The 17,944-nt window shown below is 37.3% G+C and overlaps 1 protein-coding gene across 2 annotated transcripts in view; it reads left to right on the forward strand.

Moving 5' to 3' along the window:
* Positions 1–275: 275 nt before the first annotated feature.
* The window catches only part of LOC131857287 (uncharacterized), a 116,734-nt gene continuing 99,065 nt past the window's right edge, over positions 276–17,944 (forward strand). Inside the window, exons 1-2 of one of the 2 annotated variants that reach the window (XM_059209561.1) lie at positions 276–604; positions 2,017–2,100. In XM_059209561.1, the coding sequence (XP_059065544.1) occupies positions 407–604; positions 2,017–2,100 (282 nt within the window). In that variant the 5' untranslated portion in view covers positions 276–406. The remainder of the gene's footprint in view (positions 605–2,016; positions 2,101–17,944) is intronic. The other variant, XM_059209560.1, reaches the window with a different exon arrangement.

Genomic DNA, 17,944 nt, shown 5'->3' on the forward strand with positions numbered 1-17,944 from the left:
GTCTTTATTTGAGCAATTAGCATTTTTGCCTTCTACTTTATGTCTATTCCTTCATAGTTCTTTTGTTTATGGTCATGTGTGGGATTGAAATGTTTGATATAGTATCTTTTTTTCCTCCCTATTTGACCTGTCGACATGCTTTCTTTGAATTTTTCTTGCACATATTTCTTTAGTTCTCCATTATTATTTAGACAATCTTTTAGATTAATGTCCCATTTATTCATCCACTTAATGATTAATTAACTTGGAACAATCTAGTATGGGATAGATGACTTAATCTTAATGTAACGTTCAAATTTTTTTTCGCCTTTTCGGATATTTAGGGTTTTACGTTTTCTGAAATGTTATTTGTTTTTCTCTGAAGGCGGAGGAAGGTTTCGGCGGTGCAGAAATTTAAATTAGCTTAATGGTAGCGTACAGAAAGTTGGTTCGTTACAGCACAGTGGGTGCAGGAGCAGCGGCCATTACGCTTGTCTTCTCGCAAACCAAGTATCCGCAAGATGTTTTAGGCAATTCCAATGTGGGTCGAATTTTAAATGCCCCACTCGAAGCTTCCCTCACTGCTTGTCAAGGAGTTGTTCGCTCGTCTCGTGCAGTATATACAGTGAGTATACCTATCATCCAATACATATATATGCATTTTGTGCCAGAATTGCCCAATTTTAGCTCCATTTTTTTGAAGAGGAAGAGTTGCTAGGCTTGATGTTGATTCAGTGGTTCGGGATTACGATAATGGATTATGTAGTATATACATTGAGTATACTACCTTCTTTTTGAATATATATGCATTGCACATGATTGTTTGGATTTAGGTGTTTTCTCCAAGACCACGAGCTATGAATTTTGCTATTTAATATACTATTATAGTGTGTATTGAGTTATGATATTGGATCTTTCACTTTATTCAGTGAAAATGCCTTCACGCTAACGTGCATATTATGTATTTGATTGTTCTAGTACAAGTCGCGCTTCTATTAGCGCTTGTTCATTGGATTTACTGTTAATTCTATGTAGTCATGTTAGTGGACTTTGTTCTATACACGGCCAGCATGCAGCCATCCAGACATATATCCACTGTGTATATGATTGTCTTAATTCAAGTTTATTTAGCTATTTTTTTCCCCTGTTTTTTTTAGATAATGGAGAGAATCAGCTAGACCTTGAGTGCCATGGTGTGTGGAACCACTCAATTCAAAAAGCGCCACTATAAATCCTCATCAGTAATCCTTGGCCGACGGCCTGCCCGTCGTCGGCGGAGTGGCTGAGGTTTGAACACTTTATCAATATCTGTCTGGCGTCTGCACAACAGCATTAACAATCATTCTACACCCCGTGGGCATTATTAGGGTTGCTCTTAATATAGTGTTTTAGGCATTTGATTTTGCAGTATATAAAGTGAGTATGCAAAGTGAGCTTTGCGTATATAACATACAAATTTAAGTCTATTCTTAAAGACGAGAAGTTATTAGATTTGCTTTAAGTCATTGTGTTTAAAATCAGTATATTGGGTTTTGCATTATATTCCGTGAGTCCAGCATCATCCAAGCACGTATGCATCGTGTATATAACATCCAAATTTAAGCCCATTTAAATATGACAACTAATTTTATCTGCTTTTATATTATAAAATACAAATTTAAATCTATTCTTCAAGATAAGAAGTTATTGGATTTGCTTTAAGTCTTTCTTTTTGTAATCAGATATTGGGTTTTGCATTATATTCCGTGAGTCTAACATCATCCAAGCACGTATCCATTGTGTATATAACATCCAAATTTAAGTCCGTTTAAAGTGGGCAACTTATTATATCTGCTTTTATATTTTAAAAATAATTTATTGTCCTTATAATTATGATATTGTGGAATATACGGTGATTATAACGTCATTCACACACACACACACATATATATATGTATTGTTTAATAATTTTTAGTTCTGGTCTATTGTCAAAGAGAGCAAGTGATTAAATGGACTGCTGATTATAATATCTCTCGAATTTTGATGTTGGATTTGCAGTTCACTGTAAATACTCTTGATTACAAGTATTCGTTGCGAGGTTATGACCATAAATCAGAGGATTACTATAGAGTCCGATCTCAGGTAAGCTCTACTTATTTTTGATTTTCTTGCATTTCATGGCATTGGGTACTTACTATTTATGTTTTAGAAAATATTAACATTCTCCATTTAGATCTCTGTCAATCATAAAGAGCAGGGATATGAATATTAGTAATTAATTATGAGCCATAAACGTAGGTGGGGTTTAGACTAACGGCTTTTGGGTGGAAAATCAAACATGTACCTAATGTCAATATGGTTAGCTGATTGTTTAGAGTCACAGAGGCGAGATCATTTTTGTTACCTATTCAACTTTGTAGAGTTTTGGTAGCCCATTTCTTGGGAGCTGAATTTTGGATCCTTGTTTGGGTGATTCAGTGGTTTGTAAGCTTCTATGGGATCAAAACCCTTATAATTGAGAAGTTGTGATTCAAAAGTGTTTGGATGATTTCAAAGATCAGACACATTGTGGGTTAGTGACTAAGCAGAGTCGGATGAAGAAGAGATGACATCGAGTAAGGAAAATTTATAGATACACACTTCAGCTGAACTCATCCAACATATTTGGCCACATGCAGACCCATCTTGACGGGAACACAACACAACTGATTGTCTTGGCTGTGAACGAATTTGTACCATTTATGATAGAAGAAGGAAATTGGTGTAGGAGAACTTGGAGGACACCAGGGAAGCATGACAAGGAGGTGTATGGGTCTAATAGACTCAATTTTGATGTTTTAAAGCCAATTATGGCAATTCATTGTAATGATCCTAATGTAATGGTTAAGTGTCGTGATGGGCCTAATAGGACCGTAGGACCAAATATGGGATTTCAGGGTTATAGGATTGGGAATGGTCTTAAGAGTGTTTAGACCTCTTGAATAAAGCATTTTGATCCTTTAATAGTCATTAGCTTTGGGTAGAAGTCATAATAGGTTGTTTAATAGGAGTCTTTAATTCAAATATTTGACTATTAACGGCTAGTGCCATTTTGGTGGGAAATGACAAAATAGGCTTGTTAATCATTTGTAATGACAAATAACTACATGGATCGGTTGGGACAGTTGTTGGAGGCCTACTTAAAGCCTTGAGAGGCATTTGTACGGGAGAGGAGAGCACAAGCAAGTATAGATTGTACGGACTGCATCTCAATAGTAATAAAACTCATTTATTTTCCTACAAATCTGTGGTTTCATGTTTTCTTTGCACTAAAGTAGTTTGATATTGGTTTTTGTAATGAAGTGAGGGTGGTGTGTGTGCATCCTTACATGTTTGTAATCTACTGAAGGTTCAATAAACCTGGAATCACACTTTGCACTGTACTTTCCTAAGTCTGCTGTCTTTCATTTACTGTTTTGTTGGTTTCTATTGAAACAATGATCCAACCATAGATGTAGGACTTTGTTTCCTATGGATTGGATCCCCCCTAACTTGTATCATACGTTCTTGACAATTTAATGACAGGAAGGAGTGAAAGTTTGGTGTACACCGGGAAAGATTAACTGAAAATGCATGTTTTTTGTGCCATAGTTATAGCAGTAACAGATCGGCCTTAAGGAGGGGCTATTTTTATGTTTGAAATAGTAAGAGTATGTTGGGGACATGGTGAATTGACCTTCATTTGATTCTGGAAGTGTGTTTGGATGAGTTTTTGAGCAAGCCCTAGGTTTAAGGGTGAATTAGTGAGGGTTTTGGGGTTAGGGCATATAGAAGCCTTACCTGACCATACAACCTGGAAAACCCTTGGTTTTGGATCATAACCAAAGACCGTACAGAAGGGTTCTTTCTGGAGATGTGTTTTGAAAGTACTTCCTTTGCAAATGTGGCCTAATTAGCCTACCGGATACAGAGGACAGTGAGTTTTTGAGATTGTTGGTCCAAAGTAACAGTAACTGAGTTTTGGATATGTTATTGTTGGCTGAAAAGGGTATCCTGATATGTGATTTGTTTGTTTGGTGATTTGCAACTTTGGGGAGATAATCGCCTAAAACAATTTTTGTAGGGCTAGTAGGAGCCTAGGCCTAGTTTCAGGCTAATACTTGAGTTGTCTTGACAAATGGAGTCTTGATGTCTTATGAACCTTAGACACATGTTGTTTGGGAGTGTTTAATTGGTATAGAGGCAGAGGATCCACTTGGCTTAGTGGAGGACAAGTTTTGAGCCTCTTAGAGGCATTAGATGCACTTGAATCACCTTAGGAGTGTGGGGTTTGGGTCCTAAACATATATTTATCTGCAAGTTTTGCAATTACTCCTCTTGCCTCTGCATCAGAAACTAAAGACTTATTTGGGGATTTGAAATGGTTTTCCGTATGTCTTTTCACATGGAAGATGTTCCATTGTTTCTTGTCAGCTTATATATTCCTCCTCTAGCATAAATACACCCTTTTTGGTTCAGCTAACACACCTATCGGAGATCTATGGAAGAACTATCTAGTTCTTCAATGAGATGTACTTGGGTGATAGTAGATATAAAGGTTCACTTGAAAATGCAATGCAGTCATGCTAAGTTTTAGGGTTATTGGCATTTAAAGGTAAGAAGTCCATTGCTATATTTTTTGAGATTGTATGAGTGTATGAATTTGCTAAATTAAGTAAAAGTGTAAGAATGCTAAGGGTGTTCTTGGTGACCCTCATGAAGAGAGCAGCTTATAAGGCTAACTGTGATAGTGGATTCTTGCTGGATTTTTCACTCACATCGAGTTTCTCCATGGTAAGTCTCTTGTGTTTTTTAGCTTATGTTGTTATCACAGTAGTTTAAGCTCATTTTTATTAGAGCATATCTAGAGTGAAAAGATGTGAGTATGTTTCGTTTTCCATTAAATGTTGTGATGTTTTGGAAATCAGTCATAGAGCTATAGTAACATCATTTTATGCTGTTCAAAAGAGAATAGTACTTGTTGACAACAAGATGTTAAATGAAAGATTTGTATTGGTGAATCATGCAATGGACTATTCATGCTGTTTTATGGATCAGTAGCAACAGAAAAAGTATCCTATAAAATTCACATGTCTTTGTGTCCGCTTTTTGAAATGGGATTTAATAATAAATAATACTAATAACTCAAAATATATATAAAAAAATTAATATAATTAAAATTTAATTAAGTTTAATGAATGATCAAAGGGTATGAAATGAAGAGTTGTGACCCCCTTAAACATGAGATATAAAAGGGAGATCATTTCATTTGAGAAGGACATCCAAGGATCATTCATCCAACAATAGTCAAGGAAGAAAGAATGGAGCATATGAATCAAGGAAGGATTAATAGAAAAGAACGGGAAGAAAATAAGGAAGTAACTATTTCAAAGGGCAGAAATAGTGAAAGGTTGTACTCTTTCAAAAGGTGGTAACTGTCAAAGGTTACGACTCTTGCAAAGTGCAGACATAAAGAAGAGGTGTGACTTCTCCTTCACAATGGAAGATATAAAGGGAAGAAGGTTTCATTTGAGGAGGACATGCAAGGGAGATCAATTTGGAAATTAAGTTATTATTATCAAAGGGCAGCAGTGTAGGGTGGTGACTCAATTAGAAAAGGAGAAATCATTCCAAGCATTCAAGGATCACTATTCAATCATCTCATGAATCCATCAAGACAAATCCTTCAAGGTTTAAGATTTATTTTAGAAAATAAGGAATTTGCATCTGGAATTCATGTGAAGATAAGATTATAATATTCTGAATATTCTATTTGCTCGAATGGAGTTTAATATTAATATCTGCTGTTATTGAATCTTGGCGATTAAGATGACTTGGTGAGCTGTCGTTGGGAAATAGAGATATTTTTATTTTGAACTTTATATGCTTGAAGCTGAGTTAGCGCTAAGGAGCATTGATGTTATGGTTTATTATTAAATCGTGGAGTCGATTCAAACTGCTGTAAAAGTTTTATTGGAGAGGTATTACAGATTATAATATTAGTGGGCCGATTCAATTCAAAGTCCCCTAAATATAGCTTGATATGTATATTGACGGCAAAAAAAACATTTTTGTGGCTTTTGTTAGCAGGGGGATTCCCTATTTCACAACCTTCAAAGTGTGAGATACTCAGTTCCACTGAAGTCTTCATTGAGCGTTTCTGATCTTCATCACCTGGGCATAGCATTGGTTCAATGTCTGAAAACGGGGCAGTTAGGGCATAAAAATAAGCTGCGTAGTTGTTCCTGGTGCATGCCTTGTTACATTCCTGGAAGAAGAAAACTCAAAAGCGAGGCTACAGTAGGCAGGCACCTTATCGCTGGAGTTAAATCTCGTATCTGAGCATCATAGTGTGGACTGTGCAAGACATATGCAAACAGCCTTGCTGAGTGAGGACAGAGCATAACGGTAGCAACTGGTCATAGTCCTAATTCTGTGAGTGATTTCCCTTCTCTGCTGAGCTTTGTATGCATTAGTGTTAGCGCCTCTAACGCTACACATTAATAATATCTTATAAGTTATAACGATAACCCTGTCACGAATATTTCTGAGCGTCATCATTGCTGCAGAATAAAGGCTGGACATATTTCTGATGTTTAATGCATGCTTAAACTTCTGTTCATCTTACACATTGAATGTTCTTGTTATAACCATTACTGGATATCTCAAGCAATAGATTCCGCAATCTGAAACTAGTATAATAGCAGATTTAATGTGTGGCAAATCAGAACTGTATGTGATCAGGTGTGATTTTGGGAAAAGATATTGTTTTTCTCTATATTCCCTATTTGGGGATCTTACATTCATCAATCCCTCAAGAAATCAAGCAAACAATCAATCAGCAAGATCAAGCAAACTATCATCAAATCCACATCAAGCATCACTTCATCTTGGGATCAATAAAACAAACAATTGAGCAATCAAGCATCACTCTATCAAGTCAACATTCATTCAATCATCATTCACCAATATATCAAACTAGCATTCTTTACATCGTCACTCATCAATCATCTAATCAACAATCACTTAATCGTCACACCAAAACCTCAAATCATCAAATCAAAGGAATTCTTTCAATCAATCAATCAATAATCGAAGACATCAATTTGGAAATATAAATAGAAAGCAGCAATATGTATATATTTCATAAATTAAGTTATTGCAGCCATTCGAGAATAAATCTATCAATCCATCAAGAAATATTGGATATGTAATTATTTACTTGATTTCTATCAGCAATCATATTTGGAATCAATGTGAAATGTTTGATAGGAAGATGCAGCTGTACTGGTTCCCTTCTCAAGTATGTCAACCCCAAGATGGATGCATTGAAGGTCTTGTCATACTTGTGGGCCAAGGTGCCGAATGACTCGAAGGCTCATTCCTCCCTTTGGCTTGGTTGAGGAGGACAGTCTCCTGGCGTCCTATCAAGCTTTTCCATTGGATTCCTATCATGGTTGACCATGGGAAGAAGCTATGTAATAGATGTGAATGATTTTAGGATACTTTGATTTTAATAAATATTATTTGTACATGATCGTAGATTCTTGATATTAATGCTTTGATGCTAATTAATATTGTTTATAAGATCCAAATTAGGATTTTCTCTGAATTGGCATTAATTTTATCATATAATAATTAATTCTATTTGTAAATAAATTGTATTATTGAAATTGGAAATTTTTGGGCAAAATCAGGTATATCCCAAAAGGGGACACTACAATTGGTATCAGAGCATATTGATCCTGCCAGCCTGCAGGGAAAAAGATAAATTCAGTTGATAAATTATACTGTTATGTTAAAAATTGAAACTCACACCACATTTATAACAGCTATTGACATGCTTTCTAAGAATCCACTCTTGATCCACATTAGGCCACTGTATGTTGTTGATAAGCAGTGTCCTTTTTCTTTTGGTCTCTTATATTGCAAAGTGACAAAAGGTAAATGAAAACCAAGAGAACCAAATGATTCATGACATAGCACTAATGTTAACTGTAGAAGAGGACAGTATCTCCAGGTCTAATAGGGAGTGTATGAAGTAATGGAAAGATAATAAAGAGTTGTTGAGACCTGTTAGGACAGTGACAGTGGGTATGTAGAGAACTATAGTATGTGTTCCCTTATGAATAGCCATGGAAACTATGAGATGTGAATACACCTCACAGACCCTATACATGCCAAAGAATAGTGGATAGCATCAAAATGCAGTGACAATCTTATGAAGGTACAGATGAATAACAAGCCTGAGATTCACCATAAATTATTAGAATATTTAATTATATTTTAGTCACCTATATTTAGTTCCTTGTTTAATGGTCATTTAGCTTTTTAGTTAATTAGCTTTTAAGCTTTATTTAGCGTTTAAATTTTTAGTAATTCACTTTAAACGACTTGTTCTTAATTTAGAACGTTGTCTTGTAATCTCTATATATACGCTTGTATATTGTTGAATAGATTATCCGATTATTGAATCATTCATTCAATTTATTTTTCATGGTATCAGAGCGGGTCGATGGGATTCTTTAAAGTTTGGCAAATTTTTTAATAAAAAATCATGGCCTTCTTTCTGGAATATTTTCCAGATTTTTTTTAATTGTTTTTTTAATTAAAAAAAACGATTTTGCTTTTTTGAAGGATTTTTGAGGGTTATGAGGGTTTCTAGTTCGTGGGCAAATTTCTTTGTGCTGGGCATCAGTTCATGTTTTTTTAGAGTTTTGGAGATTTTCGGACCTGCAACCTGGAGTTTTTTTTGTAGATTGAAAATTTTCCTAGGGTTTTTGCAATTTTCGACTAGGGTTTTGACCCTTCAGTTCAAGTCGAAATTTTATTTTGCTTGTATATTCTTGGTGGGTTTTTGGAGAGCTCAACTGGGTCATCGTCAGATTTTTCTGGATGCATCTTTTTCCGTGCCTCAATTTTTGAGCCGTTGGATTTGCATTCTATTTTCAGATTCTTGGTGGGTTTTTCGAGACCTTTTTTGGGTTGGTCTCAGATTTTTCTGGGTGCCTCGTTTTCCGTGCCTCAATTTTTTTGCTAGCGAATTTGCTTTGGAATTTAAAAACAGTTCACAATTTCTGCTATTTCTGTGGATGTTGGGATTTTTGTTGTTTTTTTGGCACCATTTATGCTGTTTTAAGTGTGCAGAAAATTTTAATTTATGGGTTTCTTCCAAACCTCGAAATTTGCGCTTTGGAATTCGTGCCAAAATTCTCCTCCAGGGTTTCAGATTTGTTGTGCAGCTGCTTCTATTCTGATTTTTGAATTAGATTTTTCTGTCTCATGCTTTCACTAGGTTGACCTCGTTCAACCTCCATTTTTGGGATGGCATCTTTGACCAACATCATGTTGGAACACAGTCAAAAGTTCAATAACTGCCACAACACCTGGAATCAGTGCATGTTCACGATATCTGAATATCGTTGCCTTGATCAGATTGATTTAGGCCAGACCTCGTCTTACAGGTCCCAGGGTTTTCACGATTTTTTCCTCAAAAATTATTCGCAGGGTTTATATTTTTCTCTTAAAAATTATCTCATCTGTAATCCGCGATATTCGCGTAAGATTTTAATTATCTAGGTTTTACCCTTTTTTTTCAACAAAAACGATGATTTGTAACCTTAGATTTCTTGGTTTTTCGATTTTCTCCTCAAAATCGTAAATTCTCTTTTTGAGGATTCCTATTTCAAGGTTAGACGGTTTTTTCCTCAAAATCGTGCTTTGTTGCAGTCAGTTTGGGTCGCACCTGCCAGGGCAAACATCTGCAACCGTGGTATTTTGCAGTCAGTTTTGGAGTTGGTACTCTTGGTCATTAACACTTTTCAGATCCAGGGAGGGTCTCCACCGCAACAGAGTGTTCTTTTCATTTGTGATCAAAAGACCTACAGTGTCTTCTGTAGGGTAGTTAGTAGATAGAATGACCATTAAGGGAGGGTATTAGAATATTTAATTATATTTTAGTCACCTATATTTAGTTCCTTGTTTAATGGTCATTTAGCTTTTTAGTTAATTAGCTTTTAAGCTTTATTTAGCGTTTAGCTTTTTAGTAATTCACTTTAAATGACTTGTTCTTAATTTAGAACGTCGTCTTGTAATCTCTATATATACGCTTTTATATTGTTGAATAGATTATCCGATTATTGAATCATTCATTCAATTTATTTTTCATAAATGACAGTGGCAAGACACTAGTAAAAGCAATATAGAAGATTGTTGAACATAACAATATTATACATCTTCTACACTAGCAAGCACCCTGAATAGCAGTGCATAGAAAGTGTTTGTATACATTTGCAGTCATCATTGTCAAGCACAATCATCATCGAAAGCAGAACTATCACAAAAGGACAGTCATGTAGCCTATAAACATTAAGCCTATGACAGGTATCATGCATCATAATACAAACTTCCATAGGGAATAGAGGATAAGAACGTGACAATGCCATGAAAATCTATAGGGTATATGCCAAAGGATAGGAAGGAAGAATGTATGAGAACGCAAATGCTCAGACACCGTGAAGTGACAATGAAGATCTTTGATGGGTATATTAAGTTTGCCTAAAAAATGTCGTTAAATGTGAAAGGAAATATGTTGAGAATGTTGTCAAACAAAGATAATAATAGCCATTCACAATATATTCATGACAAACAATGGCAAGGCAGTAGTCATAGGACAATAGTCATGAAATCATGTAAGGAGCAGTCTATAGTGACAGTACAGTCCTCTAGGGCACACCCATGACAAGAGGACATGGATCCTATTCAGGAATTATTGTACAAACTTGAGGCCCCCAAAATTATTGACAAATACGTAATGATGCCAACATGAATCACTAATACAAATGCTAATATACTCCTCCATTTCTGAATCAAAGCCTGATTCAAACCATAAGTTCAACCATCAGTATCGAACTCAACTTAGGACACCTTAAGAGAAGGACCATGCCCTTCAAATTCTCCCACATTTTGAAGAAGAAAAGGTGATGGCAAGAGATGCCAAAGAATGGATGGCAAGCAATAAAGAAGAGGCAGCCACGTTTGTGGACAAATTGACGCTGACATATGGACAAACTTCCTTCCTGCTCTCTAGAATTGCAAGCATGGTAGAATTGTGGGTTGATCTCCAGGATATTCAGGATAGGATTATCTCGTGTCTTAGCATGCATAAGCAAGAGCTGATTTGGGCATTAGTTGCCGGCAACGAAGTCTTGGAGAAGGTGAGGGCAAAAAGTGTTAAGTCTGAGGAGCAGATTAAAGAAATACAGAGTAAAATTCTCCTTGTAACTGCTGATTTGCTAGAGAAGGAAACCATTTGGGAAAATGATATGCGGCTCAAAAATCTCAAGCTCAGAACCTAGGAGATTTTCTTTACCGTCACAGTACCAGTCCTGAAGCTAAATTTGGTTGAGGCATTAGAATTCTTGTCCATACGAGATGCCTTCCAAAAACAAGAACTGGAATGGGAGATTGCTTTCGCCTCTTGTGCAGATGATTTGGATGGATGGGAGTACAAGATCAATATGTTGCCACATGCCACCATTGAAGAGGTCGACTTGATTTTGTCCAGATTCATTGAACACACTGCTACTTGCAAGGATAAGGATGAACATTCTTAGGAGATGGCTAATCACACCACTTGTCTAGCATGCATTTATCTCTAGTTTTATTTTGGAAAACTCTATCTAAGGTTGTGTTGTCTTAATCTTAGCCATCGATCTCGGCCCTTCATTTGTTTTTCAGAAACTCTATATAAACTCTCATTCTCTCATTTCATTGTTTTGTGGAGAGAATCATGAAATTGTTGCTTAGAGCTACTTGAATAATAAAAACTTCATTCGCAAGTGTTTGCTTTGAAATCTTATTGCTATTAAATGGTTGCATATCTTTCTTCAACAATAGAATAGTTTTGCTTAGAGTAAATTTGCTTTCAAAGTATGTTAGATGAATGAAGGATTTGATAGTATAGACTAGTGAAATCTTGCTCATACTTTCTTTGGATGAATGGTTTTCGTTCAATGTGTAAAGTTAGCCCGAGCTTATGATGTGGATGCTTTAATTTCTGCTTTGAGTAAATATTGTTCGATTGATGGTATTATTCACAAGTATGAAAATCTTGAGCACACCCTTAGAAGATTGCACTTGCTTTGCGTAGTTGTCCTAGTGTGGCGAAATAAAGCATTCTTATTGGTTTCACCCAACCTTAACCGTCTCCTGAGTTCTTAGGAGTAGTTTAGAGCTTCTGAACCCTTGTCTTTTTTATCCTTTTTTTTTGAAGTCTAAAATCCGAAAATCCAAAAAAAGAAAAGAGAGAGCCTACATTGTTAAATCCATCTAAGTCCTAGCTTGTGACCAATCTTAGTTGAGCGTAAGTCTCCCTTGTATTTCAGCATACATCACAAAGGAAGCTATCCACATAAAGTCGCTTGTTCGCACAGATAGACCTTGGAGTTGCTGTGTGGTCTTTCTTTGCAATCTTGGCACATGTAGTGATTTTGTTGAGGAGAGGATAGAGTGTCCTAGACATTTTATTCTTGTTCAAGAGAGGGTAGAGTGTCCTAGACATTTTATTTGGTAGATGATAAAACGTACACCAACAGGTCCATGAGGGCTTTCCAGTTTGCCGTGGCTACATGCACTTTCTTGATCCTGCAACTGTTGTTGCTCTGAATGCTCTCCTTCTCTTTCTCTGTAAGGTCGCTCTTGCACACTGGGCTGATCAAGAAGTCTCTGTCTTTCTCTAACATCTTGCCTGGTGCCTTGGCCACCTTTGGCCCTGTTGATGTGTATTTTGTACACAATCATACACAGAATAAAATACCCAAGGGTACCTTATCCTCTCTTGAATAAAGTCTCTAACTGCTGAAGATATCGCAAAAAGGATCAGTTAGGGTGACTCCAATGTTCTTTTAAGTAGGGTCTCTACGTGTGGATAAGCACCAGTGGTCGTTGTGATTGCTGTGTCATCAAGGGGCCTTATGTTTCCGAAGTAGAATTTCCTAAACTAAACGAATTCTCAAAAAAGATCAAAAGAGTAGGGCTTACAAGAGATCTAGTCTAATCTAACCCTAAGAATGACTCAATGTGGACGAGATTTGGCAAGATTCTACCAACTTCAATATTGCCATAAAATAACAACTCAATTGAAATTGATGCGATCTTCTAAGGTAACAAATGATTTTTCAATTCATCTAGGATCATAGACACTACCACAAAGGCACATATCCAAGATACAACAATGATTTGAAGGTTTAAGTGATTCAAGTTTCTCCAGTTGACCACGCAAGGCGTTCCTACAATTAGCAAGAAGCTAGTGGTTTGGAAAGTGAATCCTACCAAAGATCAAGTCCAACACTTTGTCCTTCAAATTAAAACACTACTTTGATTGAGAATGATTCAAGAAAATGAACAACCATGAAGATAACCACAAGAATTGCAATAAAACACCATAACTTCAATATTTTATTGATCTCAAAGCCATCATGAACAACAATTGTTTGAAATTCCTTCCTCAAAGCTCAATCTTGCTACAAAATAACTTGCTAATCTCTAATATCTCTCTAATTCTCTAATTTTTCCTTAATCTCTAGTTTTTCTAGTTACAAAATGAAAAGAAATGAGGGTATATATAGCATCCTCAATTACAATGAACGGTCCAGATCAAAAAGAAGATCAATGGCCAAGATTATGACACCTAAACCCTAATTAGGGTTTATTACAAATAGCCCCCTTTTTACTGAACAATATTAAATGCATAGCCAAATATTAAATTTGGCACGAAAATCTAGGAGACATAGACCAATGACAATTAAGGTGCCACATCATCTATAACAACCTCTCATCTAGAATCTTATTCTCTTTCCAATGCTCCTTTTTAGCATATGCAATGAATCTGGAGACGATTCCTTCGATCTCAGCAATTGGAATCTCGGGAAGATTCCTCATTCGTTCTTCTAAGTGGATGACCTGATCAAATGCCTTGAGAAGAGCAGCGTCCCATTCAGGTTCAAGTTCCTTGGTCTTCTCAATCAGGAGCATGGTAGCAAACATCTGGTCCCGTTGCTCATCTGTGATGACATTCGCATCTTTGCAAAAGATGACCTTGACCCTTTCCTCCAATTCCTGCAAATCCACATCTGTCTCAACTTCGATCCTCCTGCCAAGAATAGTATGTAGTACCTCAAACACTCTGTCCTGGATCGGGTGGATAACCTCCTCAACATGACTGCATCTAGTACTGATGTCCTCGAAGAGAACTTCCTTCATCTGGAGTAAAGTCGACCACTGAAGTAAACTATGAGGTCCTCCATCCATTATCTTTTCTTGCACTAGGACCTTCCTTGATGTTTGTCTGATTACTTGCAAGACAGGAATGATAACATCTTTAGTATGAGCAAAGGCAGCTACCGTTATCATCAAGTTGTGGATGATCTCAAGAACCTGGATAGCTCGGTGAATGGTCTGCATCATCCTCATTGCAAATTCCATAGCAACTGTATGAGATTTGTCAATCCAAGAGCTCATAAGCTGGACCAAACTCCTGACTCTCTCTGCCTCACCAATTGATTGAAGGGGAAGTGCCTGCATAGGAGATACTGCTGGATCTTGACGTCCCAAAGGCTGATTGAGATGGCTGAAGTAGCTTCGCCATGCACCTCTCTCTCTCTCAAGCTTTCTATTTTACTCCATTTCTTCCCTAAGCTTGTCTTTCAATGCTTCAAATGAATCGGTGGCCTCATCTAGTGTCTGCTCGGCTGTGAGTGGACCAAGCTCAAATGTCTCTACATCATATTCTTCTGCGAGGATCTCACCTTCATACTTGTCTATTGCCGGTGTAGCTATCTGCAATTTCCTGGATCCTGTCTCATCTCTGATCATCTTGGACATCTTAGTAGCCTTCCTCTTCTCTGTCATTTCCTGAGAATTTCCAACAAGGCTCTCTAAATCAATCACATTGTCCTCGTCTTCGATCACAATCACCCTTGTAAGTCTTTCCTTTAACCAATCTGGGATGGCCGATCTTGTTTCTTTAACCTGTATCTCCTTAGGCAATGTTTCTTCTTCTCTGAGAGGAGATGTTACTTCATTATCTTCCTTATCTTCATGTAGCTCATTAGCTTGGAGAGACCCACTTGGTGACCTTCGAGGTGCCTGTCCTTCTTTATCGTTCTGTACCATTGATTCCATAGACTCCTCTATCTCAAGTGTCCTCTTCTCTTGTCGAGAAGATGTGCCGGATGAACAATCTCGGTTGGCCTCTTGCTTCTTCTTGGAAGATTCTCTTTTCTCAGGTCTCTCTTTCCTCTTCGAGCCTCTTGGATGGGGATTGCCCTCACTTACGCTTCGAAGGTTGCCTTCGCTTGCATTTCTGGGATTAGGATTACCCTCACTTACAGTTGCTCCTCCTTCAACTGGTCTTTCTTCCAAAGTGAAAGTCATAGATATGCCTTGCTCTCTCAACTTCTGATGCTGCACATCAACCCATCTGCGAGTACAAGACAAAACTGAAGCCATCAAAGTATCTAGATCCATAATCTCGGGTTCATTCCAATCTAGCCTCACTGATTTGCTTTCTCGATCATAAGATGATTGGAGATGTCTACCACTGTCCTGAGCTTGGTCGGCCACTCTGTAAATCTTGCATTTCCTGATGAAGTCTAAAGGCAATCTAGAATGCATCTTTCTTTTCACTTCAAGGTCATCTAAGAGATTCATCACAAAGTCTTCAATCTGAAACTCATGCTTATATTTTCTTCCGACTGTGTCCTCTACATACCCATAAGGATCAAAGCTCTCTCTCAAGGCAAAGAATGAAAATGAATACAAAGCTAATTCCTTCTCTGCATCATCCATGGCTAGAGCATTAGGACATACCTCAACTGAATTCCCTAATATGATAGGCACAGGAACTCCATTTCCATGTTTGTGTCTGAATGCCTTCGCATAAGCTGCCAACTGTCTAGTTACCTCAAGTAACACTATTCTGTCTGTCGGATATCTCGGCAACATGTATGGAGGTGAAGGACATCCATGAACTCTAATATATGTCAATTTCGGAAATTGGATAAACCATGCACTGTACCTCTTTACAAGCTCTTGTGCATCCTGAGATAGCCGATTGTGAATCCCGCCTTGCAATGTCCTGGTGATGTTCATCGTGAAGGTATCATTGACTAACTTGTAGTTACTTCCTGGCGGATGATGCAAGTGAACATAGGAATCACAAACTCTGACCTCGCCGGGTCCTCTTCCAATCACTCCTCTGTGAGGTAGTCCTGCATACTCAAAGCTCCTGATTAAGGCATATATGACGTATGAACTCATGTGGAAAGACTTGGTAGCCTTCAGTCTCCTTAACTGTACGTCCAAGCAATGGCTAATCATTCTAGCCCAATGAATTGTTCCTTTTCCCTGAACTATCACTTGGATGAAGTAGAACATCCACTTCTCGAAATAGAAGGCTTGAGGAGCTCCTGTGACTCGGTTGAGTAGTGTTATCAAATCTCTGTACTCCTCCTGGAAGTCGATCCTATGTGGTGTATTCGGAATCTTGCTCAGGCAAGGACGACTCTTGAGTAACCAGTTCTTGTTGATGATGCTTAGGCAAGCGTCTGGATCATCCTCGTACATGGACCTGGCTCCTTCTATGCTTTTGTAGATCATATCTCTGTGCTCTGGAAGATGGAAAACCTCACTTATAGCCTCCTCTGAAAGGTAAGCCAAAGTGTTTCCCTCCTTGGACACGATCGATCTGGACTGTGGATCATAATGGCGAGCACACTCGATCATCAACTCATGGCACTGGACTGCTGGAGGGAAGCCGACCGCCTTAATGATGCCACTTTCAATTATCCTCCTGGCGACAGGTGATGGCTTGCCAATGTAAGGGACCTCTCGAAACTTCTTCGTACTGAAGTTTCCCAAGTTGGTATCTCCAATGTTGCTCCACTTAGACACGATCTTGGTCTCCAATTCTTCGTTCTTTTGATCTTCCTTCATGAGAGTTGGACGATTGGTGGATGCTCCCGCCTTCGGGGTCGCCATCGTAACACCTACACAACATTTCATAATGAGAAATAGATTTTGCAATGTAAAAACATAGATTAGATTAAAGATAGAATTTAGGAAACTTCATGATAAGTCTTTGAGTTATCATTTCCTAAATACGATTGAGCTATAGGAAATTCAAAATTTCAAAATTCAAATTTCAAGATTGAGACTATGACGATCAAAATTCAAAATTTGAGACAAAAGAAGACTTCGCCATACCTCACTTGAGAGCTAATGCTAACAAAAGGTGCAAAAATAAGGAAATTCGCCTAGGCAAAATCGAAGTTTGAAGTATCAACGTGGTCCTCCTCTAGCAAAGGCGCCTTTCTTGTCAACTCCACCAACTTTGGGGTCTTCAACGTCTTGATAGAGTATTCGCTCCTCTTCAAACCAAATTCGCACTCTCCTTGATGAGATTTCACACCTTGTATTCTTGATGAAATTCGCTCCTCATTCGCCTCTCCAAATCGCATATGAAAAGATGATTAAATGATGATTTGAAATGCGATATCATACCTCCCCTTTATAGGCGCTTACCTCTTTAATTAACTCTAGGCCGACTTGAAAATAAGGCAAAAAATAACAAAAAAAATTAAATAAAAGGAGGCCGACTTTGTAAAATATAGAAAATAAAACCCAAGTGCTCCAATTTTATTTATTTAATTAATTAATTAATTAAAATGCCTTTATAATTAATTATTTCGATTTTTTAAAAGGCAAAATTAATTAATAAATGTTTCATGCGCTATTCTAAATGCTAATTTTAATTAAATATTTCAAGGTTTATTGAAATTAAGCATTTAATGTATTTCAAAATTTATTGGCGCCAAACATGGGAGATGTAAGGGATACAAACCACATCGCTCTGGTCCCTGGGAGAGGGACAGGAGGGCCTTAGCTTTTTGGTCTTGATTTTCACGTT

The sequence above is a fragment of the Cryptomeria japonica genome, chromosome 8, assembly GCF_030272615.1.
Source record: "Cryptomeria japonica chromosome 8, Sugi_1.0, whole genome shotgun sequence".
Taxonomy (NCBI): domain Eukaryota; kingdom Viridiplantae; phylum Streptophyta; class Pinopsida; order Cupressales; family Cupressaceae; genus Cryptomeria; species Cryptomeria japonica.